Source organism: Citrus sinensis, chromosome 4, assembly GCF_022201045.2.
Source record: "Citrus sinensis cultivar Valencia sweet orange chromosome 4, DVS_A1.0, whole genome shotgun sequence".
Lineage (NCBI taxonomy): Eukaryota > Viridiplantae > Streptophyta > Magnoliopsida > Sapindales > Rutaceae > Citrus > Citrus sinensis.
In genome coordinates, this window is record NC_068559.1 from 9,175,047 (window position 1) to 9,200,495 (window position 25,449).

The following is a 25,449-nucleotide window of genomic DNA, read 5'->3' on the forward strand; positions in this document are numbered from 1 at the left end:
CTAAATGGGGGCTGAGAGGCTTGAGGATTTTGAGGAATTGGTGGAGCTGGAGCTGCTGGTCCATTCTGTTGGAATCCTTGAGACCATGAAAAATTGGGGTGGTCTCTCCATCCAGGGTTATATGTGTTGGAGTATGGGTTGTAATTCGATGGTTTTCTCATTACACCTATGGCATTGGCTTGATCTGAGTATGAGTCATGGTCATGTGGTTCTGTTGATTTAGCAGTCGATAACGATGCTATTTGTCGAGCAAGACCTTCAACCATCTCCTTGACTTTTTTGATTCCCGAAGTTGACTCGCTAATTTGAACCTCATTTACTCCCTTAATTCGTCTAGTATTCCTGAGTGATCGACTCCGTTGTTGGGAATTATCCGCTTGTCGCTGGAAGAATTCCCAAATCTCTGATGCACTTTTTGACATTAGCTCTCCTCCACTTGTTGCCATTAGCCATTCTTGCACATTCGGTAATAATCCCTCCAAAAAGTATTGGTATTGATGCCATTTCTCGTACCCATGATGTGGACACTTCAAGAGTAGCCCATTGAATCGCTCCCATGTCTCGAAAAACTGCTCGTCCTCTCTCTGAGTAAACTCTGAGATTTCCCTGCGAATAGCATTGGTTTTATGCACTGGGAAATTTTTATTCAAAAATTTCGTTACCATTTATTCCCATGATGAAATGCTATTGGCAGGCAATGTATTAAGCCATGAATGAGCTCTATCCTTTAAAGAAAATGGGAATAATCTGAGTTTAACATCATCGTTTGAAAAAATTTCATATTTAAAAGTTTGACAAATGGCATGAAAATCATTCAGATGATTATATGGATCCTCATTTTCTAAGCCATAAAATGTGGGGAGACAATTTAGCACACTAGATTTTAATTCAAAACTCCTAGCAGCTACATTTGGGTATCTTATGCATGATGTGCTCAAATTAGCTAAGAGACTAAAATAGTCCTTAAATGGCCTCTCATGTGGTGCTTGTAAATCCATTTTATTTTTAATTTGTTTGTGTGTGCGAAGTGTTTTTTCTAATTCAAAGTCTATAGGTTCAAGATTAGGTAATAATGACCTACAACCATGCATGCAAAACAAATAAAATAAAAATAAGGATGAGAACAAAACAAATAAAAATAAAGAAGAGGGAGAAATTACGATACTAACCTTATTGCGCTATTAAAACCTTTCTATAAAAATACACAAAAATAAATACGTGAAATAAATTAACTAAAAATTAAATTAATAAAATAAACAAAAAAAATTACAAAGAAAAATAAATTGAAAATTAAATTACAGAATTTTAAAGAACAGAAAAAATAAAAGAAATACTAACCTTTAAATGTAGATTCACTCTTTTTTTTCTTTTTTTTTATAATAAAAATAAATACAAGAAAACAAATAAAAGAAATTATTCACAAAAATTAATTCTATGAATTAAAATTACTTACCTCCCCGACAACGGCGCCAAAAACTTGTTGTGCAAATTTTAATGTACTCGCAAGCGCACGAATCTATTGTAGTATAGACTAATGGTGACGAGTGTCGATCCCACGAGGAGGTGGATTTTAATTATATATAGAATTAATTTTGTAAATGGGTAGTTGGATTTATGGTGGAAATGATTTGGAATATGCTAATACTTAAATTAAAATGGCGAGAATAAATTCTAAAATTGGAATTGCAATGGAGAGAATAAATTGAAGAGAAAATCTATTAAATTGACGTACTTGGGTATCTGGATCCGTATCAACATGCATCATGGGCTAAATAATCCGTATTAATGCCAATTAAATCATGAGGGGGGAATCCACACCTCATGAACCACGCTCTAATCAATATGGTGCTAAGGGCTTACCGTGCCAAATAATAATAACCTTATACTAGAGAGCCGGTGTAACCAAGGCGGTATCTAGACAAGACTATTATTATTTGTCGACGAGAAGTCAAAACTTCCACAAAAATTAGAGGGGAAGAGAAAATAAATTTACCAAATTAAGCCCATGACACATGTTGAGACTTCACCTTCAACCCAAGCTTGAAAGAAAATTAGCCACTCATAGTTGAACTAGGGGCAAAATGGGAATTTATTAAAATACGAAGAAAATACAAGATGGAGAGGGAATTACAGAAAATGGATCCCAAAAATGGATTCAGAGATATCAAATTAGGGGGGAGAGGCCCCCTTTTTATAGATACATGGAGTAAATCATGGCCATCGGATTAAAAACAGTTTGGACGCTCAGGATTGCGCCACGTCATCAGTCAACAGTCCACAGTTTGACCATGCGGATGAACAGTAATACGGTTTGACCCGACTTTGAACAGTAACGCGGTTTGACCCGGATGAACAGTAATGCGGTTTGGTTGAAAATAATCCTGTGTGATGCATGCACCGTATGCGAGATTTTTCGTCCACTGATATGCTGCCACGTCACCATCAACAGTATATAAGAATTTTAGTCCAACAGGATCGTGACACCTCATCAGTTAATGCCACGTCATCGGTCCGTCTATGTGAACAGTGTCATGAACAGTAACGTATACAGTACCGTACACGTGAATAGTACCGTACAAGTGAACAGTGCCATTTTTCCTTTTATGCTCCTCCTAAGATTTTCGACCGTCCTGAGTTCAAAAGTGATGTCCGTTTTGCCATCTGATTTCTCGTTTATTGTGAAATGACTATGATGCCCCTAAAATACATAAAATACTTAATTAAAATAAAACACATGTAATTAAATCACAAGAAGGTTAAATACATAAAAGTAAGGGTTGTTAGTAAGACTTGAAATGTAAAATGATGGTTTTCTCCTTTATAAATATGCATTTTCTAACACTCAACAACAGTCTTATCTATAGACATCTTTAACTCAAGGTTGAACATGGGGCTCATGAACAGACCTAGCTACTCAATAGCCTAGACAGAGGACATTCACTCTCTAATTTTTTTTTTAACAATAGATGCTACAACAATGCTCATAGCTCTTGTTGCCTTTTTACTCAAATCTGCATGTGGGGTGCATACTCAGCTCTGGTTACTTAGTAACCTGAGCTATTGGAGCAAAATTTATTTCATAATAAGCACACTTCAATAAAAATTTCCCCAAACTTTAGATATTTTCTACTTTTTTTATTTTCCTAGCTCTGTTACAACATACTCATGAAACTCAACCAAAGTCTACGTGTTGAGACAAAATTTCAACCTCCATCTATAACTATCCCTACTTGGCATTCCCAATTACTGAATGACACATAATTTATCTTCATTAGGTTTTCAAATCCATACATAAATAATAGATAACAAAGCTTCACATAACACATAACACATAACACACAACACAAACACAATACATAATAACACAACCGCCCCAAATCTGAGAGGTGTTGAAGCACACAAATTAAAACCAAAACAAACATGCATGCATTAACAAGCAAGAAATGCAACTTAATGAATCAAAAACAAATAAATAAAAGAAAAGTTTCAGATGTTGAAGAAAATTAAAACGGGCTGGCAAGAGATACTCTCCTAGTGTTGGATGTCTTGTTGCAACAATTGTTGTAAAAGGTTCACTTCTTTTTAGTTGCACTCCTCAGGTGTTCCTTGGGTGAACCTTGTGGTACGGCAACTAACGACTTCTTTTTCTTGCTCGGAGTTGGACTGATTGGTAGGGTTCCAGCAGGTTCATTGGCTTTGAGCTGAATTGGTTTGGTTCGCTTGTGCTCTGGTTGTTCTGGTACCGTGGCCCCTCCAGAAGTTGTGCCCATTTTTGCTTGCTGGATACCTTGGGAGTTTTGGCAGGAGATTTTGTTGGAGTTTGTTGGGTTGCCGCTGGAGCAGATTTTGCTGCAGCAGGCTCCTCAGCAGTAATAACAGCAATGATGTCCTGTAGACTACTTTTTGCCTCTTAAAAGGAAAGGATAATTATCATGGTAATTGAGGAATTGCACAATCCTTCCTTATCTATAACTTTGATATGCTAACATCGGTAAGAAAAATTTCCACGGCTTTGTCACTACAACGATAAAAAATCGTTGTTACAGCAATCAATTTCGATGCTGCAGCAACAGCTATAAATTGTCTTGATGTATAAGAGTCATTGCCCAACTTCCTTGTTGTATGTAATGCTGCACCAACTCATGTTAGTTTATTAGCCCTCATTTTTTTATACGTGCTGAAAGAAAATAAAAAGGAAGAAAAGAAATTAAATAATCAATTCAAAATGACAAAAACTATAAATGAAAAATATGTAAAATTAGACTTAATGTTGAAAGAAAAATATAAAATAACTTCCCTACTCATTGGGTTGCCTCCCAATTAACGCTTGATTTTAGGTCCTTCAGCCTAACCATCTTTGCTTGCTCATGTGGGGTCCCTCATCTAATAGCCTTCTTGTATCTCCCCAATACATCCACCAAGCTTTTCTCTTAATATGTTTAAGAGGTCTAGAGATTCAAAATGTTTGTCATTTCTCACGAGTTGCTTCTCCCCTTACCATGCTATGTTAGCTGCTTCTCGATCTTTATCATCAAGCACTTCAAATGTTACAACATTGATTTCTTCCTTACTACAGCAATTGTGTAATCTCTCTACTAAAACAAAGTCCACAACAATGATAAAATTACAATCTTCAACCTCGTCAGGACTCTTCATAGCATCCACCATATTGAATATAACTTGCTGATCATTAACTTGCATAGTCAACTCCATTTTTTGCACATCAATGAGAGTCTTTCCCGTAATTAAGAAAGGTTTTCCTAGAATGATTGGCACATCTTTGTCTGCCTCCAAGTCTAGCACTATAAAATCCACTGGGAAAATAAATTTATCCACATTCACCAATACATCTTCAATCTTCCCTTCTAAATAGGCATGAGATATGTCAGTAAGTTGCAAAGTCATTGTTGTTGGTCTACATTCATCAACTCCCAATTGCTTAAACATTGATAAAAGCATGAGATTAATGCTAGCTCCCAAATCATAAAGTGCTTTGCCACTGTATTTAGTGCCTATAGAGCATGGGATTATGAAGCTTTCTAGATCTTTCATCTTCTGTGATATCTTACTCTGAAGCATACGGCTGCACTCTTGTGTTAGAGCAACTGTTTCAAATTCTCCAAGTCTTATTTTCTTTGTCAAAATATCTTTAAAAAATTTCGCATAATTTTGCATTTGCTCTAAAGCTTCCACAAAAGGGATATTGATATGTACCTATTTCAGCACTCCCAAGATTTTGCTTAACTGCTTGTCTTGCTGCTGTCTCTGGAACCTTTAAGGAAATAGTGGTGGATGCCTAAACTATTGTGCTGTAGCAAGTTATGCAGCCTGCTTTCCTCTTGCTCTACTTGGGTCTATTGTTGTTGGTGCTGCAGCTTCCTCACCACCAGGTGCTGGACCATCATTTTCTACAGATGTTGTAACTTGGTTGTTCTCACCAGTGTGCTATAAAGTAGAGGATTATGGCTCTTCTTGAATTTGAATTTCTCTCTAGATTGAAGTGGGCTCAACTCTTCTTTTTAATACACCAATTGGACTATGAACATCCTTTTCAGATCTCAAGTTAATTACTTTGTAGTGCTCTTTCCCTTCTCTTCTTGGGTCCTCCATATTGTTGGGTAAACTGCTCTGAGGTCTGTTACTCAATGTTGTAGCAAGCTGTCCAATTTGATTTTATGGGTTTCTCAAAGATACAGTATGACTTTGGACAACTGCTTCATTCTTCACAATATAATCCTTAATGAAAGCTTCAAAGGAGTTGAATTGATCATTATTGATGCTTCTTTGCCCTTGATTTTGCTGATAAAATCTAGGTGGTTGAGCAGATTTGTTATGTTCACTAGGTGCTGCAGCAGTCTGGTTCTGATAACTCCATGAAACGTTCGGGTGCTATCTCCATCTAGGGTTGTAAGTGTTTGAATATGGATTGTTCTGATTCTGTCTATTGAAGTTGCCCACATAGATAAGTGCCTCTCTCCACAATAAACAAAGGATACTTCAACAACTTGGTTGACAGTTGCTGGAGCAGTGGTCATAGCTTCACCATATTTGTTAATGAGGTTACTTGGGCTGCAACGCTGTCAATGCATCTACGTTATGGACGCATGTTGTTCCTCTCGCTGCAGCTTGTTTGGTTGATGGCCACTGATAGTTATTGTTGGCTATCATTGTAAGACTTAGATAACAATGCCCCATTTGTTGAAGCATCCACCATCAATCTAGTGCTTGGGTTGAAACCGTTGTAAAAAGTTTTCAACTGTATGCAAAAAAGAATACCTTGATGAGGACATCTTCTGAGTAACTCCTAAAATCTTTCTCATGCATCATACAAGCTCCCATCTTCAAGTTGATAGAAAAATGTAATCTCGTTCCTCAATTTTGCATTCTTAGTCGAAGGGAAGTATTTCATAAAAAATTTATCAACTAAGCCATTCCATGTAGTGATAGAATCTGATGGTAGAGAATTCAACCATGCTCTTGCTTGATCTCTCAAAGAAAATGGGAAAAGTCTGAGCCTTAATGCTTCCTGCAATGCTCCAACAATTTTGAAAGCATCACTCACTTCTAAAACTAGCTTAAGATATATATGAGAATCTTCTTATAGCAGTCCATTAAATTACCCCATTGTTTGCAGCATTTGAAACATCACTTGTTTGATCTCAAAATTGTCAACTTGAATGTTGGGTCTAACTATTCCGAGATGTATGACTTAAGGAGTCAACACTGCATAGTCTCGAATGGCTCTATCTCTATCATCCGCCATATGAATAATGTTGTTGTTCCCTGGTTGCATGTGAACATGTTGTCCATCCAGACCTTCATGTACATTCACTAATTGTATCTCCCCTCTGGGGTTCAAGTTTCTCATATCTTGCAAATCATCCATTTCTACAGTAGCTTGTAATTCCCTATGTGAACAAAGTAAACAAATTAAAATAGAATTAAAAATTAGCAACTTTAAAACTAATTTCAAAAATCACAATGAACAATCAATCCTCGGCAACGGCGCCAAAAACTTGTTGTAATTAATTCAAATGCTATGGGTGTCAATATGCAAGTATACACAATAAGTAATATAATGATGAGTATTCAAGATCGTCTCCATAGGGATTGATGTTATCAGATTTACTACAACAATCTGAATAGTGCAATTTTGCTTTAATTAAAAATAAAACAGGTAATAAAACTAATAAATTAATTGAAATAAAATGCAATAAATAAAAATGCAAATAAATAAATTCTCAAGTCACACACAAGGATAAAATCAAAGGGAATTGAGTAGTTGAGTAATTAAACTCACTTAATGGTTTTGACTATTTTTCTAATGTTTGACTCGATTACTACAGCATCTGCTATAGCACTGGGAAGAATCCTTATGTATCTTCAGCTGTCGTATGTTGGATATCTTACATCTATATGCAACCTAACAGTGATAAGTTGTTATGCTAACATAAGATATAACATTACACGCTTAATTTTTAATTACCCTACAAGGTGAATCCCTATGTCTAGTTCATCACTAATTTTAGATTAAGCATAGCCTTTTTGGAATCAAGTAAAACTCAACTCAGGAAACTTAATCTAAAACCAAGTATTGCTCTAATATGTTTCACTAAGATAGGCATTTTTTGGCTCTATCATAGCTAGTATCATTAACTGGGTGATCAGCCGAAATAATGAATAGAAATAAGTATTATGAAAACAAAGCGCAATAGCAAACATGCAACAACACATATAAGTAGTCAATGAACTATTAAGATTATTTATCACTTAACCGCAAATAAATTTAGTTCATGGTTTGCGAAAGAAAAATAAAGAACAAAGTTTCGGCCATCAAACACATCCTTATGACTAAAACGTAAATAAGAGAAGAATAAGAAGGACTAAGTTTCTAATTGATTTTTGCCAATTCTCCTTTGATGCTGCCTTAAATCTTTCTCTTAAATAATGTTTGATCTAGGGTTTTTTTTTCTTCTTTCTTTTGTTTTTCAAGTCTCCCCCCCCCCCTCTTATAGAGTTTTTCCAAAAATAAAATACTAATATCTAAAATATTATCTAAATATTAAATTCAAAATTACAAAAATAATCAAAAAGACAAAACACGTTAAAATAAAAACTACAGACCCTTAGTTGACAGCACGCGCCCACGCCTTATCAACAAAGTTCTTCTAAAGCTCATAATTTCTCCAGGAAAACAATCATCCTCAAACATCATCTTATAACTCAATTTTAGCACCAATCAATAGAATTGCACCTACAAAAATAAAACACAAGTAAATCACTATTATTAAGTGCAAAACATCGATATTAAGGGAAGTAAACAATGCAAAACTAGTGCATAAATTGCACTCTAACACTAAATCTAGCCAATAACTTATCGATATAGACCGCTTGAGACAAGACTAAAGTTTTATTCTTCCGGCTCTTAGTAACTTGATACTAAGAATATAACTTGCCTCTCCCAGGTCTTTCATATCAAATTGTTTTGTTAACCAACTCTTTATTGCAGTCAATACTCCTATATCGTTTCCAATTAGGAGAATATCGTCTACATAAAGAGTTAGGAAGGCTACATATTTTCCTTGAATTTTCTGGTACACACATGGTTCATCAATGTTTTGAATGAATCCAAACGATTTAATCGCTTAATCAAATCTGATGTTCCATGGCCGGGATGCTTGCTTCAATCCATAAACGGATCTCTGCAACTTACATACCATGTGTTCATGCCTTTTTGTATGAATCCATCTGGTTGCTGCATGTAGATGTCTTCTTCAAGATACCCGTTAAGAAAAGCAGTCTTTACATCCATTTGCCAAGTTTCATAATCTAGCACTGCAGCAATGGAGAGCAGAATCCTGATGGATTTAAGCATAGCAACCAGAGAAAAAGTTTCCTCATAATTGTTTCCCTCTTTCTGAGTAAATCATTTGGCTACTAATCTTGTTTTAAATGTTTCCACCCTTCCATCTACTCCTCTTTTTCTCTTATAGATCCACTTGCACCCTATAGGTTTTACCCAATTTGGTGCCTCTACAAGTTCTCAAACTTTATTGGAATACATAGATTCCATTTCTTAATTCATGGCCTTTTTCCAAAATTCAACATCTCTATCTATTAGAGCTTCGTTGTAGCTAGTAGGATCTTGTACATGTTCATCTAAGATAGTCGTATAGGTTTCTCCCAATAGCATGTATCTCGCAGGTAACCTAGTTACCCTCCCACTACGACGATGTTCTAAATGTGATGGTTGTTCATGGATAATCATGTGTTGATCGGCTAGTTTTTGTTGTTCTTCCTATTCTGTAACAGGCGTTGAAAGTTGAGTATCAACCTGATCACCTGACAGTTCTTCAAGTATTACCTTACTCTTAGGTTTGAAGTTATTCATATAATCTTCCTCGAGGGAAGTGAAATGTGTGCTCATGATCACTTTCCTATCTCAAGGACTATAAAATAAACCTCCCCTTGTTCCTTTGAGATACCCCACAAACATACAAACCTCAGAACATGAATCCATTTTTTCTGTCTTTGGTTTCAGCACATGTGCTGGTGATCCCCAAATACGGACATGTCGTAAACTTGGTTTGTGACCTGACCATAATTCTATTGGGGTTTTAGGCACTGACTTAGATGGAACTAAGTTCAAGAGGTAAACTGCAGTTTCCAGTGCTAGTCCCCAAAAAGAGATTGGTAATGACGAATAACTAAGCATAGATCTCACTATATCCAAAAGAGTTATATTTCTCCTTTCAGCTACCCTATTTTGTTGTGGTGTTCCCGGGGCAGTCAACTGAGATATAATCTCATTTCAACCAAATACTCTTTGAAATCTCCTGAGAGAAATTCACCACCTCGATCAGATCGAAGTTTCCTTATGTTCTTATCTAATTACTTTTCTGTCTCAGCCCTATAGTCGTTGAATTTCTCAAGAGTTTCAGACTTGTGACGCATCAGATAAACATAACCGTATCTTGAGTAATCATAAGTGAAAGTGATGAAATACTTATAACCTCCTCGAGCTTGTACATTGATTGGTCCATATACATCTGTATGTACGAATTTAAGTGGTACTGTTGCACGTACTCCTTTGGCCGAGAATGGCATTTTGGTCCTTTTTTCTTCTAAACAGGATTCACAGAGTGGCAATGATTCATTTTCTAATGGACTCAAGAGCCTATCTTTGATCATTCTCTGTATCATATTTTGGTTTATATGACCCAAACGTAAATACCAGAAGTAAAATTGGTTGGAAGAAATATTTATTTTCTTAGATAAATGTGTATGCTCATCATTAATGATAATTGTGTCATGCATAGAATGGATCATTGGATTTAAATGATATAAATTATCTTCCAATGTATAAGAACAAATAGGTCTCTTATTATAAAAAATAAAAACAGAGGATCCAAAATTTATAGTGTACCCTTACTTTGACAAACAAGCTACTGAAATTAAATTCCTCTTAATGTCCGGAACATAAAGACAATTATTCAACACTAAAGTCTCATTATTAAAAGGTAATAAACAAATTCAATCTTCACTGCTGACACGAACTGTCTTGTCTCTAATTGTAGCTTGACGCTTCCTTCACTTATTTGACCGGTCTTCAAAGCCTTTAGGTTGAGACATTATTATTTGTTCTTCAAGCTCACCATGTAAAAATGCAGTCTTAACATCCATCTGTTCAAGATGCATGCTATGAACTGCAACCAGTGCTAGGATCATTCTTATTGAGGTATGCCTAACTACAGGTGAGTAGACTTCTGTAAAATCTATCCCTTCCTTCTGTATGTAGCTTTTGGCAACCAGCCTAGCCTTATATCTCATGGATTCAACCCCTGGTATACCCTGCTTAACCTTGTAAACCCATTTGCAGTCTACTACCCTTTTGTTTTCTGGTCTTTTTACAAGCTCTCAGGTGTTATTCTTGTGTAATGACTATTTCATCCTTCATAGCTCTTATCCACTTGTCTGCATCTTTTCCTGAAATAGCTTCTCTGAAGGTTTTAGGTTCATCATTGTCTAATTCATGGGCTGCTGTTGGAGCATATGCTATCAAATCTGCATATGCAAACCTCTTAGGTGTTTTGATAATTCTCATTTGTCTGTCTTTTGCCAGCTGATAGTCTTGAATATTTGTATGAGTTCCAGAAGTTTCACTGATATCTTCAGCTTCTTCTCTTTCCATGTCTTTAGCTTCATCATGGTAGTCCAAAGCTGATTTACCTTTCAACTCCACCATCAAATGTTGTCCCTGTGAGTCCAGTCCTCCTTCTGGTTTACCAGGATCCTTTTGATGTTTTTTCATCAGCATCTCTGACTCATTGAAGACTACATCTCGACTAACTATACACTTTAGTGGCCTCATTTCAGTGCACCAGAGCTTATAACCTTTGACACCTTTAGGATACCCCAGGAATACACATTTCAGTGCTCTTGGCTCCAACTTCCCTTGCTTGACATGTGCATATGTTGGACAACCAAAAAGTTTTAGATTTGTATAATTTGTTGCCCTTCCTAACCACATCTCTACTGGTGTCTTGAAGTTTAAGGCACTGGATGGGCTTCTATTCACTAGATAACATGTTGTCATCAAGGTTTCAGCCCACAGTGTTTGAGGAAGCTTTGAATGGATCAGTAAGCATCTGACCTTATCCATCAAAGTCTTGTTCATTCTTTCTGCTAACCCATTTTACTGTGGGGTGTAACTCAATGTTTTATGTCTTGTTATGCCATTGAGTTTGCAGAAATCATCAAACTGTTGGTTGCAGAATTCATGCCCATTATCAGTCCTCAGTCTCTTAATCTTCATACCACTCTGAGTTTCTACAAATGTTTTCCATTGTTTAAACCTCTCAAAGACTTCATCTTTGCCTTTCAAGACATAAACCTATACCATTCTCAAGTAATCATCTATAAAGGAGAGAAAGTATTTTGCTCCACCTAGAGAGACAGTCTGTGATGGCCCCCACAGATCTGAATGGATGTAATCTAGGGTCCCCTTTGTGTTATGCACTGCAGTTTTGAAACTCGTTCTTGAGGATTTGCCTATGACACATACCTCACAGAACTCCAGAGACCCCAACTTATCATCTCCTAAGACTTCCTGTTTTTTTTTAATTTTTAGCCCCTTCTCACTCATATGTCCTAACCTTAGATGCCATATGAGAGTTTTATCCAAACCCAGACTTGCTGAAATACTGACATCTCCAGTTACAGCAGTGCCTTGAAGCACATATAAGCCATTTTCCTTATTCCCTTACATTATCACTATAGACCCTCTAATAACCTTCATTACTCTATATTCAACTTTAATGGAGCATCCAACCTGATCTAGAGTGCCTAGAGATATTAAATTCCTCTTTAGATCAGGAATATGCCTTACCACTCTTAGCTCTCTAATCATCCCATCAAACATCTTAAATCTAATGGTTCCTAACCCAACAACCTTACACATTGTGTTATTCCCCATCAGAACCTCACCTCCATTAAAAGAATTATAAGTAGTAAAATGATTTTGATCAGGGCACATGTGATATGAAATCCAGAATCAAGAATCCACTTACTGTTTGTCTGAGTTTCAGAAGCCAAAAGGACACCAGCTGAGTCATAGCCCTCATCCTCGGATGCAACAGCAGCATCACCATTCTTTCCATGCCCTTCCTTACCCTTGATCTTTCTATCTGGACAATCCCTCTTGAAATGCCCTTCTTTATGGCAGTGAAAGCATTTCAAATTTTTATTTTTGGACTTTGACTTGTCTCTTTTCTTCCCTTTGTTGTATTCTCTCTTTTCAGGTCTTCCTCTTGCCATCATACCTCCCCCAGCTTTTGTTTCTGCCCTCTTTGTGACTTCTTTAGAACTGAGAGAATCCTTTACATCAGCCATCGATATTGACTGCCTTCCATAGAGCAGTGTATCTACAAAGTGTTCATAGGATGGTGGGAGAGATGATAACAAGATTATTGTCTTGTCTTCATCCTCAAGACTCACATTTATATCTTCAAAATCCAGGATAATCCTATTAAAGCTATCAATGTGAGTTGCCAGAGAGCTTCCTTCCTCCATTTGCAAAGTATACAGCCTCTTTTTGGTACAAAGTCTTTTAGTTAGAGACTTCTTAGTATATAGGTCTTCAAGCTTTTTCCAGAGGCCTGCAGCAGTAGTTTGATCTCCCACAATTTACCCAATGCAGGATACCTCTGTAAGCAACAAGATAATCAAACCAACTCAAACTATTCAAGATCCTACGGGTAAAAACCCGACGTTGACTCCATTTACCACTCTCATAACAGAAAATATCAGCAGTAAGCACATATCAGTTGTCTGAATGTTTAGGAATATGCACCAGCTTGAAGCTGTATCAATCACCGGTAGTGCATATGCATCCTCCCTTTTCATCACAAAAATAAGGATAGCAGACCAAGCCAACCATGGTCCATTTCTGAAACCTCAAGGAAGGAGCCCGAGGGATGGTCGACCATTGCTTAGTAAGGGGATTGCAGATGTAATAAATACAAACAAAACCCTGCTCCAGGAGCAAACAAAAAGGTCGTTGAAAGACACTACAATAGAAGCTGGAAATGGATAATCTTTTTCTACAATAGAAGCTGGAAATGGATAATCCTTTTTTGTAAAAAAAAAAAAAAAAAAAAAAGGAGAAAGTAAATTAGGTTCCTGCTCCCTGCAGAGGAGGGGCTTGACATCAACAAAGGAGGGAATCGATAGATGCCAGATAACATCTTTTCAATACTAGTACAAAAAATTCAAGCAATATTTGTCATTATCAAACTGGTGGTGATTATGATTTTGATAATGATGATGTGTGGAACGCTACATAAAAGAAGGATCAGATATGAGAGATGACCAACGCTTGCATACAGCCTTCCAATGGGCAGCCAACAACCCGGGAAGTCGATAAAGGATTAGTAGCAATAAATCATCACTCAGTTGATCAATATAATTCCTAGACCTACACCCACACTGGCTTCTAATCTTCATTCTTTTTCCACTTCTTCCATAATGTGACATGCTTAATTCCTGCAACTACCTTCAAAGGAGAATTTGAATTAATAAAGCGAATCGATGCCATAAGCGCTATTTATATAAACACAAAACACAAATCCATTTTCCTTTAGGAAATAGAAATCTTATTCCAACACAAACAAGGAAAGCCAAAATGCCACTAGAAATAACTTATTATTATTGATTTCTAATTTATCAAAATTTCAAATTGAATTAAAGACATCGATCAAAATCAAACAAAAAAAAACTCAGTGTACTGTAATTGTACCTGGCAGAAAAAAAAGGCATCAAACTAGATGGACATTGAAGGAGAATCCTAATTCAGTGTCGAATCGGATCGTTAAAAAAATTGGAACTTTGAAGGAGGTACTTATGGTAGTTAGAGCTGGCAAAATTTGACACGACCCGATTACCTGACACGAACCCGATACAAATAAATGGGTTTGGGTCGTCAAATTTGACACGATTATTAAATGGGTCGGGTCCGGGTCAACACGACTTTTTTCTGGGTCGGGTTAGGGTCGAAATTTTTAACCCATTTACCCGATCAATGACACGATTATTAAGCGGGTAAACGGGTCGTGTCAACCCGAACCCTCTAACACGACCCATTAAAATATGACATTTTTGCCATTTAAAAAAATAAAAATACATTTATAATTAAAATAAATAAAATAACATAAAGAAATAATATAAAGAAATAAGCTTTAATATTTTTAACATATTGCACGCCATTTGATAAAAGTTTCTAGCCACTAACTTAAAAAATAATTTCAGCCCAAAAAATCTAGATTGTTGCCAATTAAAAATTAAGACAAAACAATTGCCAATGCCACAATCCATATACCTTGGAACTTCGATCTTATCCACCCACCACCCCCACTTTCTTTTTCACCAGCAAACACTTGATTAAATCTCAAGTTCAATTCCAGCAAGCTGCAAGACTTTGATCGGCTGCTCTTGAGATCAAACATTCGTGGTTAGGTTAGTTTAAAAAGTAATTTCTTAATTATTTAAATATTGTTTGCATTTTTTAATGGGTTTTGTTTTCTATTGCTTCCTTCATCCGTGTGGCTATAGCTTTTGCAGTTTGGTTTGAAAGTAATTCTTTTTAAATTTATTTAATTTTTTTTTACACTTAATTGCATTCCTCTGTTATAACTTAATGTTACAATCACTATTGATATGATTTTTTTTTGGTACAGCAGTAACATGGAACCGGATCCAAATAATAATAATTCAACTAATATTGAAGCCTTCTTACATGGACATCAAGTGAATTTGGAGGAATTAGAGCAAGATGGTGACAATGATGTTCCAAAGAAACAACGCAAGAGGAGAAGAACATCTAAAGCATGGGGTATGTTCACTAAATTGCCATTAGATGCATATCAAGATGGAAAGGAAAGGTCGATGTGTGTTTGTGGACAAGTTTACATTAGCGAAAGTAATTATGGGACTGGTAACATGCTTAAGCATATTAAAAAATGTCCTAAGTTAAAAAAGTCACGTGACCCCCGTCAAATGATTTTAGACCATTCGGGTTCTATAGGTTCATGTTCTTTAGAATTTGATCAGGTTGCCTTTCGTGAGCTATTGTCTGCAGCAATTGTGAAGCATGGGTTACCTTTTCAATTTGTTGAGTTTGATGCAATTAGGAATTGTTTTGAGTTTCTGAATTCCGAAGTACAAAATATTTCCAGAAATACAACAAAAGCGGATATCCTAAAAGCTTATAATGCAGAAAGACTTAGGATTAAAGCTATGTTAGAGGAGGTTCCTGGTAGAATTTGTTTCACCTCTGATTTGTGGACTGCCTGCACTACTGATGGATACATGAGTCTCACTGCACATTTTATTGATAAAAACTGGGTTTTACAAAAAAGATTGTTGAAATTCACCTTGATGCCATCTCCACACACTGGACTTTGTTTGTCTGAAAAGTTATTATCTTTATGGACAGAATGGGGTGTTGAGAAAAAGGTGTTTTCTATAACATTGGACAATGCTTCAGCTAACGAGGCATGTGTTACTATGTTGAAATCTCAGTTGAAAATTAGGAAAGCTTTACTGTCTAATGGTGATTATTTACACATGCGTTGTTGTGCTCATATTATCAATTTAATTGTTCAAGATGGATTAAAAGCAATAGAGGGAGAACTTTATAAAATTCGTGAAAGTGTGAAATTTGTGAAAGCATCTCAAGGTAGAAAACAAAAGTTTTTGGAGTGTGTTAATCAAATGTCCTTGGATATAAAAAAAAGCTTGAGACAAGATGTCCCTACAAGATGGAATTCCACTTATATTATGCTGGATTGTGCACTTTACTACAAAAGTGCTTTTTTTCACTTAGCTTTAAGTGATTCTAATTATAAGTACTGCCCTTCAGAAAATGAGTGGAACAAATTGGAGAGAATTAATAATTTTTTGGTACTTTTTTATGAGATTACTTGCATATTTTCTGGATCAAAGTACCCCACTTCAAATTTGTATTTTCCAAAAGTATTTGCAGCTTATGTAACTTTGAGGGAATAATCAGAAAATGGAGATGGGTATATGAAAGACATGGGGAAGAGGATGCTTGAAAAATTCTTGAAGTATTGGTCTGACTTTTGTACAATTTTGACAATAGCTGTTATTTTGGATCCTCGTTACAAGTTACAATTTGTTGAAAGGGCATACAAAAAGGTTTATGGTGAAAATTCCAAAGAGTTAAAAAATATTAGAGAGAAGTTGTTTTCATTGTTTGATGAATATATGCTCATTTCGACCCAGTCTACCAATACATCTCCCATGCAAGGTTCTGTTCCTCACTCAAATGAGAATGATGACAGAAAAGGCAGAGAAAAATTGGATTCATGTCTTGAGGTTAGTTTTATTTATTTATATAGATATTTTTAATCACAACTTATTCTTGTTTACTTCATAGTTACATTTTATATTTGATGAATTTTAGTTACATTTCATGTTTGTTGAATTATTCCTTTTTTTTTATGTATAACAGGAATTTGATAATTTTGAGAGCATGGAATCTAGTTGTACCCAAAAAACTCAGCTGGAGCTTTATTTGAGTGAACCACGAGCTGATAGGAGCAGTCACTTGGACATTTTAAGTTTTTGGAAAGACAACCAAGTTCGTTATCCTGAGATCGCTTCTATGGCTCGTGATGTCTTAACCATTCCAATATCAACAGTTGCATCTGAATCAGCCTTCAGCGTAGGTGGTCGGGTTCTTGATCAATTTCGGAGTTCACTTAAGCCCGAAACAGTGGAATCAATAGTTTGCAGTAGAGATTGGATTTTTGGACAAGAAGGTTATTTTTTTTCTCAATTCTCTTGTCTTTATGGTAGATTCTCAATTATGGTTATTTACAATTTTGAGGCTGAATTTTGTTTGTTTCTTACTTTCTTTGGCTTATAGTGTTGCTGGCTTGTTGCATGTCTTCTTGACTCGTGTTCCTTTTTTTGTTTATTCACTTCAGTAAATGCAATGGTTTCTATGGATGAGCTAACCACTGATATACTCAAGCACAACAATTAATTGTGTTCCATCCGAAGCTGATGTTATGATAATTGATAACTGACAGGTTTAATCATTTACTAATTTCTCTTTTTTTTAATTTATATTTGCATTAAAATATACTTATATTTTTTAAATTTTAAATCAATTTGCAGGTGCTAATTATCAGAACTCGCATAGTAAAGATGATTCTCCATTTTTTGTGAAGGATAAGCATATATATGGACTATAGCAGTCTATTTTGTAAAATTCTATGTAGATTTATAACTTTTGCTTTTGATAGATATACATTTAGAACTTTAATAGTCGAAATGTGTAATATTTTGGTACATACATATATATATATATATATATATATATATATATATTTTATAATATTAATATATTATATTATTTACATATATATATATATATACACACATGATGGAATGCAATTTGCGTCAATTGGGAGTGCAATATTTTATGTAAATATTATTTAATATATAAATATTAAACGGGTTATTGGGTAACCCGTTTATTTTCCGTGTCGGGTTTGGGTTTTAATATTTTGACACGATTATTAAATGGGTCGGGTTTGGGTCAGCTTAAAACTGACACGACACGAACACGACACGATGACCCATTTTGCCACCTCTAATGGTAGTGACAGGCGTATCTGCAATCGAACGGTCAGGATCCCTATAAGTTAAATTCATCAATTTTGAGCGTATGAGTTTCTGAGTAAACAATTTTTTTTTTTTAATTTCAAGGGTCATGTGGCTACAGGACGAATGACTGGGTTTACAATTTGTAAACCCTTTTGCAGTATGGTCGTAAAGTCGTGGTCTTTGGTTTTTAACAAAATTAAATAAAGGCAACTACAATGATAGATGTTTAAATAAAATAAAAAAGAATTATATATATATATATAATTTTTTTTTTATTATTTTATATTATTTCGGATTGAAATAATATCCGAGAGAAAGGCTGGTGGCCTTTGGATTTGAATCTAAAGGCCACCTGTGGCTGCACATGGTGGAGCCCACCATGTGCAGCCAAACCAAAAATAATAAAAAGAGGCTGTTCCACTCCCGGATTGGAACAGCCTCCTCTATATATATATATATATATATATATATTACAATCTATTTAATCTTTACATTAAATATTTATCAAAACTATTTTTTAGATCAAATTTATTACAGCACACCAGTGAGTTCTAATTGAGTGGGTTTTATCTTTAATTTCCTTAAGTAATACGTAATCCTACTTGAAGTATTAAAAAAGGCCCGCCTTCGATGTTTATTATATAGACAATGATCAAAATCAAATCGATTGACCTCCTTTCTCCAGTCCAAAGTTTGATGAAATTAAGGGGAATTCCACTGGCTTAAATTCTGTTTGAAATTCTGAAAATTATAGAAACTTAAGAAATATTTTTTTCATTAAAGGAATAAATATATATGCAAACTTACCTGTATAATTAAGGAAATCTCTATAATATTAAATGTATATTATAACATTGATAATGAGATTGTTATAGACTTTTATATTTAAGTGTTTTAATCTCAACAATTCATTTAATATAATGAATAAATAATTAATTGATCAGAAAGTAACAAGTAATCTTCAAGTTTCAGGTAATTAAAACAATTAAATCTTGCTATATATATATATATAAAGCTGGGATTACAAGAGTTGATGTGGCATCACCATTCCTCATCTTTTTATATTCTCAATTATTTAAAATATCTAAAATATTGGTGGATATTCTTTGTACATGTCTCTTTCTCTTTTTATTTAAATCCAATAATATGTAACCATTAATAATAATTAATTATAAGTCTTTTGAAACATTCATTTATTTTATTATGCTAACAATTAAACTTTAGTGGCTTAAAATATATCAATTAATTAACATAGGAAGAGAGATTCTTTCATCTTCTCTCAATAATGCCACTAAGGCCTAAATTTAATTTTAATAATTTTAATGTCTCTTCCTCTTTCTATTTAAATCCAATAATATGTAACCATTAATAATAATTAATTATAAGTCTTTTGAAACATTCATTTATTTTATTATGCTAGCAATTAAACTTTAGTGGCTTAAAATACATTAATTAATTAATATAGGAAGAGAGATTCTTTCATCTTCCCTCAATAATGCCACTAAGGCTTAAGTTTAATTTTAATAATTTTAATGTCTCTTCCTCTTCCTATTTAAATCCAATAATATGTAACCATTAATAATAATTAATTATAAGTCTTTTGAAACATTAATTTATTTTATTATGGTAGCAATTAAACTTTAGTGGCTTAAAATACATCAATTAATTAACATAGGAAGAGAGGTTCTTTCATCTTCCCTCAACAATGCCACTATGGCCTAATTTTAATGCAATAATCTCATATTTAATTATGCAACCTTTTATTTAGTGCCTTTTGGCTTCTTCAAATTTTATTATGGTAGCAATTAAACTTTAGTGACTTAAAATACATTAATTAATTAACACATGAAGAGATGTTCTTTCATCTTCCCTCAACAATGCCACTAAAGCCTAATTCTTCTTATTCTAAATTTAAGTTTCATTTGCTTGTTATCATCAGCAACGCAAGTCGATTATGATGCAACTGCCATTATAATTAATGAAAAATGATGAGTTATCTTCTCTGGTGCAATTCACTATATCCTCGCAGCACTCCACAAGTACTGCATGCAAATAATTAATTTACAATTTCTCAAATCACTTGCACTTTCACATTTTCTTCTTCTTTTAACCCCCAAAAAAAAATGCTACTTTGCTGCGAAAATATTATCTTAAATTTTTTTTGTTCCTAACAAGCCAAACATGATCCCACATTCAAAACGGTGCGCTTTCATGTTTAGAAAAAATTATGGGCAATATTTTTGGATCAAATAGCATTGTTATTCTTTAAATATGCAAATTTTGATATGATTTATTTTTATATGCGTTGTATTTGTTGATGAGCATAATTTATATACATATTTTACCCTTAATTATATAATTGCTAGTTATTTTTATTTGTTATTTTTTTAATTAATTGAATTATTTTATTGCATAGGGAATTAATTGGAGATTATGGATGCAAAGTACGTAAAGAATAACAATTGGACAACATTGAAGAGCAAATCAATTTGTGAAAGTAATTAAGGAGATGTGCAAGAAATTCTGTTCGAAGAAATCAAAGCCAATAAATTGAATATCCATGCTCGTGCAAACAAAAAAGAGGTTTAAAGCTAAAGTGGGCAGCAATATAAAAGGGAGTTTTGCTTTTGAATTAAAGGCTAGACGGAAACGAAAGAAGAAGTAGAATTCGGCTTTGAACAGGGAGCAGCGGCAGCAGCAATATTTCGGCTTCCATGGCTGATTTTATTTCTTTTGTTGCTCCCAATTCAAGTATGTCTAGCTAATTTTCTTATACTGAGGTTAAGGATGAAACCCTATTCAATGAAATAATTATCTTTTTATTTATTTAATTCCCTATATATGTTCTTTAATAATCATGGTTTTTATTTCACATGATTAATTGGATGTTATTAAAATCTTTTCATCAATTCTGTCATGCATTATTGATTGTTAGGATTAATATTCGATTAAATCTATGCTTGGATCTATAAAGTTTATACATGATTATCTTTAATTCTATATCTTTCATTAAATTATTTATACAGAGTACTTAGAAAAACTTTGACTCTTTGTTATTCAATATGTTTACATGGGATACTTAAATATCATATTATTAAGCAGAAAAAGAACCTACACAAGATTAATTTTATTTGGGCTTAATTGTTATATCCATGAGATGACATAGATTGATTTCGAGTTGTCACTCTAAAATTGGGGATTAATGAATATTTAGATAATTACTAGTTGAATAGTGGTGGATTCTGAAACCTTGGTAATTTCTATCCTATTGAATTCTCCTTTATTGTAATTGCTTCTTTCGTTTAATTAGTTTGATTTCCCTTAAAATCTCAATTTTCTCAACTAGGTTAGGATTAATATTAATTTTGGATTTAAATTAGACATTTCAATTTATAACAATCCCTGTGGGATCGACCTCGTTACCACTATTCTATTTCTAGATTCGTGCGCTTGCGAGTATATTAAAATTTTCACAACAAGTTTTTGGCGCCGTTGCCGGAGATTATGCTAGAAAGTCAGTTTAATCTAGGTTGATTTGATTCTTCCACTAGTTATAATTTAGGTTGTTTTTTATTTTTTAATTAAAAAACACAAAAAAAAATATTTGTCTTTAAATTCATTGTTTAGTTGTTTGATTTCTTTTATTTTTATTTTTAAATTTCGTTTATTCTCATTATTGTTGGTTTATTTTATTTTATTTTATTTTATTTTTCTTTTCCTTGTCTAGTTAGTTTATGAGTGTTTGGAAACGTGATTCAACAAATCATTTGATTAAAAGAGAGTCGAAAATTGATAGTAGTTAAGCTAGTTCTTTAGAAGTGATGGATGACCCAAACAGACTATTGCCAATACTTCCACCAATGCAAGCAGAGAAAACCCTTAGAGAATATTTTTCACCACTTGCAGCCAACCAACCATCTTGTATTGTGTTGCCACAAACCACAGCAACACACTTTGAACTCAAGCCCTCTATCATTCAACTTTTACCATCTTTCCATGGGTTAGAGAGAGAGGATCCATATTTGCACATTAAGGAATTTCTTGACATATGCTCTACATTTCGTTTTCAAAATTTTAATGATGAGTCCATTAGACTTCGTATGTTCCCTTTCTCATTAAAAGACAAAGCGAAAGCTTGGTTGAATTCACTTCCTGCTGGGTCTATTACTACGTGGGATGAATTGAGTAATAAGTTCCTCACCAAGTTTTTCCCTATGTCTAAAACAAATGCCCTTAGGAGAGAGATAAGTGATTTTTATCAAAGAGAGGGTGAGCAATTTTATGAGTGTTGGGAAAGATTCAATGATTTACTCCTCAAGTGTCCCCACCATGGTTTTGAAAAATGGAGACTTATACAGTGCTTTTATAATAGTTTTGAAATATAAGTGTGCAACCCAAGAGGGGGGGTGAATTGGAAATTTAAAAATTATCCTAGCAAATCCACACAACAAGTAATCTAATGCCTTAATCAATTCGAAAACAATAAATTCAATGAAAGCACAATAATAAATGAGCAAGGGAAGAGAAAGCAAACTCAAGGATTTTTACGTGGTTCGGCAATCCCCGCCTACGTCCACGCCTCCAAGCACACCGGGCTTGAGGATTTCACTATCCAAGCCTTTCCAAGGCTTCAAACGATTACAATTGACTTCAAGGTGTCAATGAACCTTTACAACAAGAGATTATATCTCCAATCTCTTCACCCCAAGTGTCTCTCACACTTGTACTCTCACAATTTGATGAGAAATGATAAATACAACAATGAATCTCTCTTTAAGAGTGGATATACAAATTATAGCTCAATGATGATTCAACAAATGATGATTTACGAAATGGAAGCTCAATATATGTTATATGATCTTATATTTGCTTGTGTTAGTTCTTAAAATGAAGTTTGAGTTGAGTTTTTATAGTGAAAGCCCAAAAACTAGCCGTTATAGGTAAATTCCAGCGCTCAAGCGGTTAGCCGCTTGATTATCCGGCTAGCCGCTCAGGAACAGTAATATTACCGTTATTTTTGAATTTTGCTACAGTACTACTGTTCACAAAAATTACACTTTAGCCCAAAACTTTCTATAATTATACTATGGCCCAAATCGTCAGAAAACTTTGCAAATAGGTCCAATTTCAGAACTTCATAAAAATAGATGTCTTTCTCAAACTTTCTGAAATTATGATATGGCCCCAAAGATTTTCTTGTTTCACACAAAGGTCCTTTTCAACATAATACCTATATTTTTCAAAGTTCTCAAAATCTTTCACTTTAGTCCAAAATATTCATAAATTATAGTATGGCCCAAAACATTTCAAATGTTTGTAAAAACGTCCAACTCCGAAATTTAATACTTATTAAAATCAAAGATTTCAAATCTTAGCATTTAAGTCCAAATTACTTAAATTCACAAAATACTTTTCTTTATAAAAACTAAAACTTTTAGTTTATGAAAATTATTTAATTAAATTAATTTCTTGAGCTTCTCAAATGCTAAATCAAACATCAATTAAATCATACCGGCTTTACAAGAATTTATTGCACTAATTTGTTCGTTGAGCTCTAAACTATTCTTGATGTCGCCATTGTCCGTTGAGTGTCTTCAATCTTGATTTCACTTGATTTACTTGTATAAATATTATCCTTCAAAAACTAGTAAAAATGTGAAATACAATATTTATTAAATCACTCAATACATATGTTTGTTATCATCAAAATTACATTATGTATAGCCCTTTAGGCTAACAAGTTTAACTATGTCAAATCGTCATATGATAGAGTCTATGAATGGTGGGAGATTTTTGAACTTACATGAAGGGGCTGCATGGGATTTCTTTAATTTACTTTCTGAAAATTCTCAACAGTGTGATTTTTCAAATCAAAGGGAAAAATTATCTCAAGTTTCTAGAAAGGGTCTATACGAAGTTAAGGATGACTTTGATGTGAAAACCACTCTAGCTACACTTTCTAGGAAAGTAGATGCCTTAGTTATGAACCAATCCATAAATCATCATCCTAGTGTAGCTAATGAGGTTTGTACTCTTTGTTCTAACTTGTCTCATACAGCACAAAATTGTCCATCATTACCAGTCTATCAAGAGGCTTATTCTGAGCAGGTACATGCCTTACAATCATATGAGAAAACCTCTAATAGTCCATATTCATCCACATATAATCATAATTGGAGGAATCACCCTAATTTTTCTTGGAAACAAAATTAACCTTTGTCAAACCAAGGAGGACAACAATTTAACATGCCCAATCAACAATTTGTCCCTCCTAGCCAAGTATATCCTCCTGCCCAACAACCTATGTCTCAATTTGTTGCACCCCAACAAAGAAAGTCTTCTTTAGATGATACACTTCAAAGTTTCATTTAGTCAACCCAATAAGCTTTGCAGTCAACCCAACAAGCTTTTCAGTCAAATACTCAAGTTATTCTGAAGCTTGAACATCAATTGGGTCAATTATCAACTACTGTAGTGGGGAGAGAAAAAGGAAAATTCCCAAGTCAACCAATTCCCAATCCTAAAGGAGTGCATGAAGTTGAATTGAGTTCAAGCCATCAGCATGAAGAAGAAAAATATGTTATGACCTTGAGAAGAGGAAAGTTATTTGACAACAAGGTGGAGGTTCAAACAAGGAAGATATCTAAGCCTACTTCTTCAGATCCAGTTCCATCACAAGAGTCATCAACAAATGATCCAGAAAAGAGTGGCCCATCAGCTTACATTCCCAAGGCTCCTTTTCCTCAAAGGTTAGCAAAGGTAAAAAAAAAGGGACTTCAACGGGTGAGATTATGGAAATCTTCAAGCAAGTAAGTATAAACATCCCTTTACTCGATGCTATTAAGCAAGTTCCTTCGGATGCCAAGTTTTTGAAAGATTTATGTACTAAAAAGAGAAATTTACATGCCGCCAAAAAGGTATTTTTAACTGAACAAACTAACAATTTACTACAATGTAAAATGCCACTAAAATTTAAGGTTCCAGGTTCCCCTACTATCTCATGTGTTATAGGGAACCAATGTTTTGATAAAACATTATTGGATTTGGGTGCTAGTGTTAATATCTTGTCTTATTCTGTTTACATGCAACTTGGACTAGGAGAATTAAAATCAACTTCTATTGTTCTGCAACTTGCTGATAGGTCAATGAAAATACCTCGTGGTATTATAGAGGATGTGTTGATACAGATTGACAAATTTTATTATCCTGTTGATTTTATTGGTATTGATACTCAGCATGTACAGGATCCTAAGA

The 25,449-nt window shown here is 34.2% G+C and overlaps 1 protein-coding gene and 2 non-coding genes across 3 annotated transcripts; 1 reads left to right on the plus strand and 2 right to left on the minus strand.

The window, feature by feature from the left end:
• Positions 1 to 4,494: 4,494 nt before the first annotated feature.
• Positions 4,495 to 5,052, minus strand: LOC112498899 (uncharacterized). Its single transcript, XM_025100755.1, has one exon. It carries the CDS (start codon positions 5,050 to 5,052, stop codon positions 4,495 to 4,497), a length of 558 nt encoding a protein of 185 aa, XP_024956523.1.
• Positions 5,053 to 6,272: 1,220 nt separating this feature from the next.
• LOC112499141 (small nucleolar RNA R71) lies at positions 6,273 to 6,379 on the plus strand. The gene has a single exon (XR_003066664.1). It is a non-coding gene; the product is annotated as a small nucleolar RNA R71 (small nucleolar RNA).
• Positions 6,380 to 22,424: 16,045 nt separating this feature from the next.
• Positions 22,425 to 22,531, minus strand: LOC112499043 (small nucleolar RNA R71). Its single transcript, XR_003066570.1, has one exon. It is a non-coding gene; the product is annotated as a small nucleolar RNA R71 (small nucleolar RNA).
• Between the last annotated feature and the right edge of the window lie 2,918 nt (positions 22,532 to 25,449).

Bases quoted from the DNA above. Each gene is read 5' to 3' on its own strand.
- LOC112498899 (XM_025100755.1), bottom strand. From the start codon at position 5,052: ATGAAAGATCTAGAAAGCTTCATAATCCCATGCTCTATAGGCACTAAA.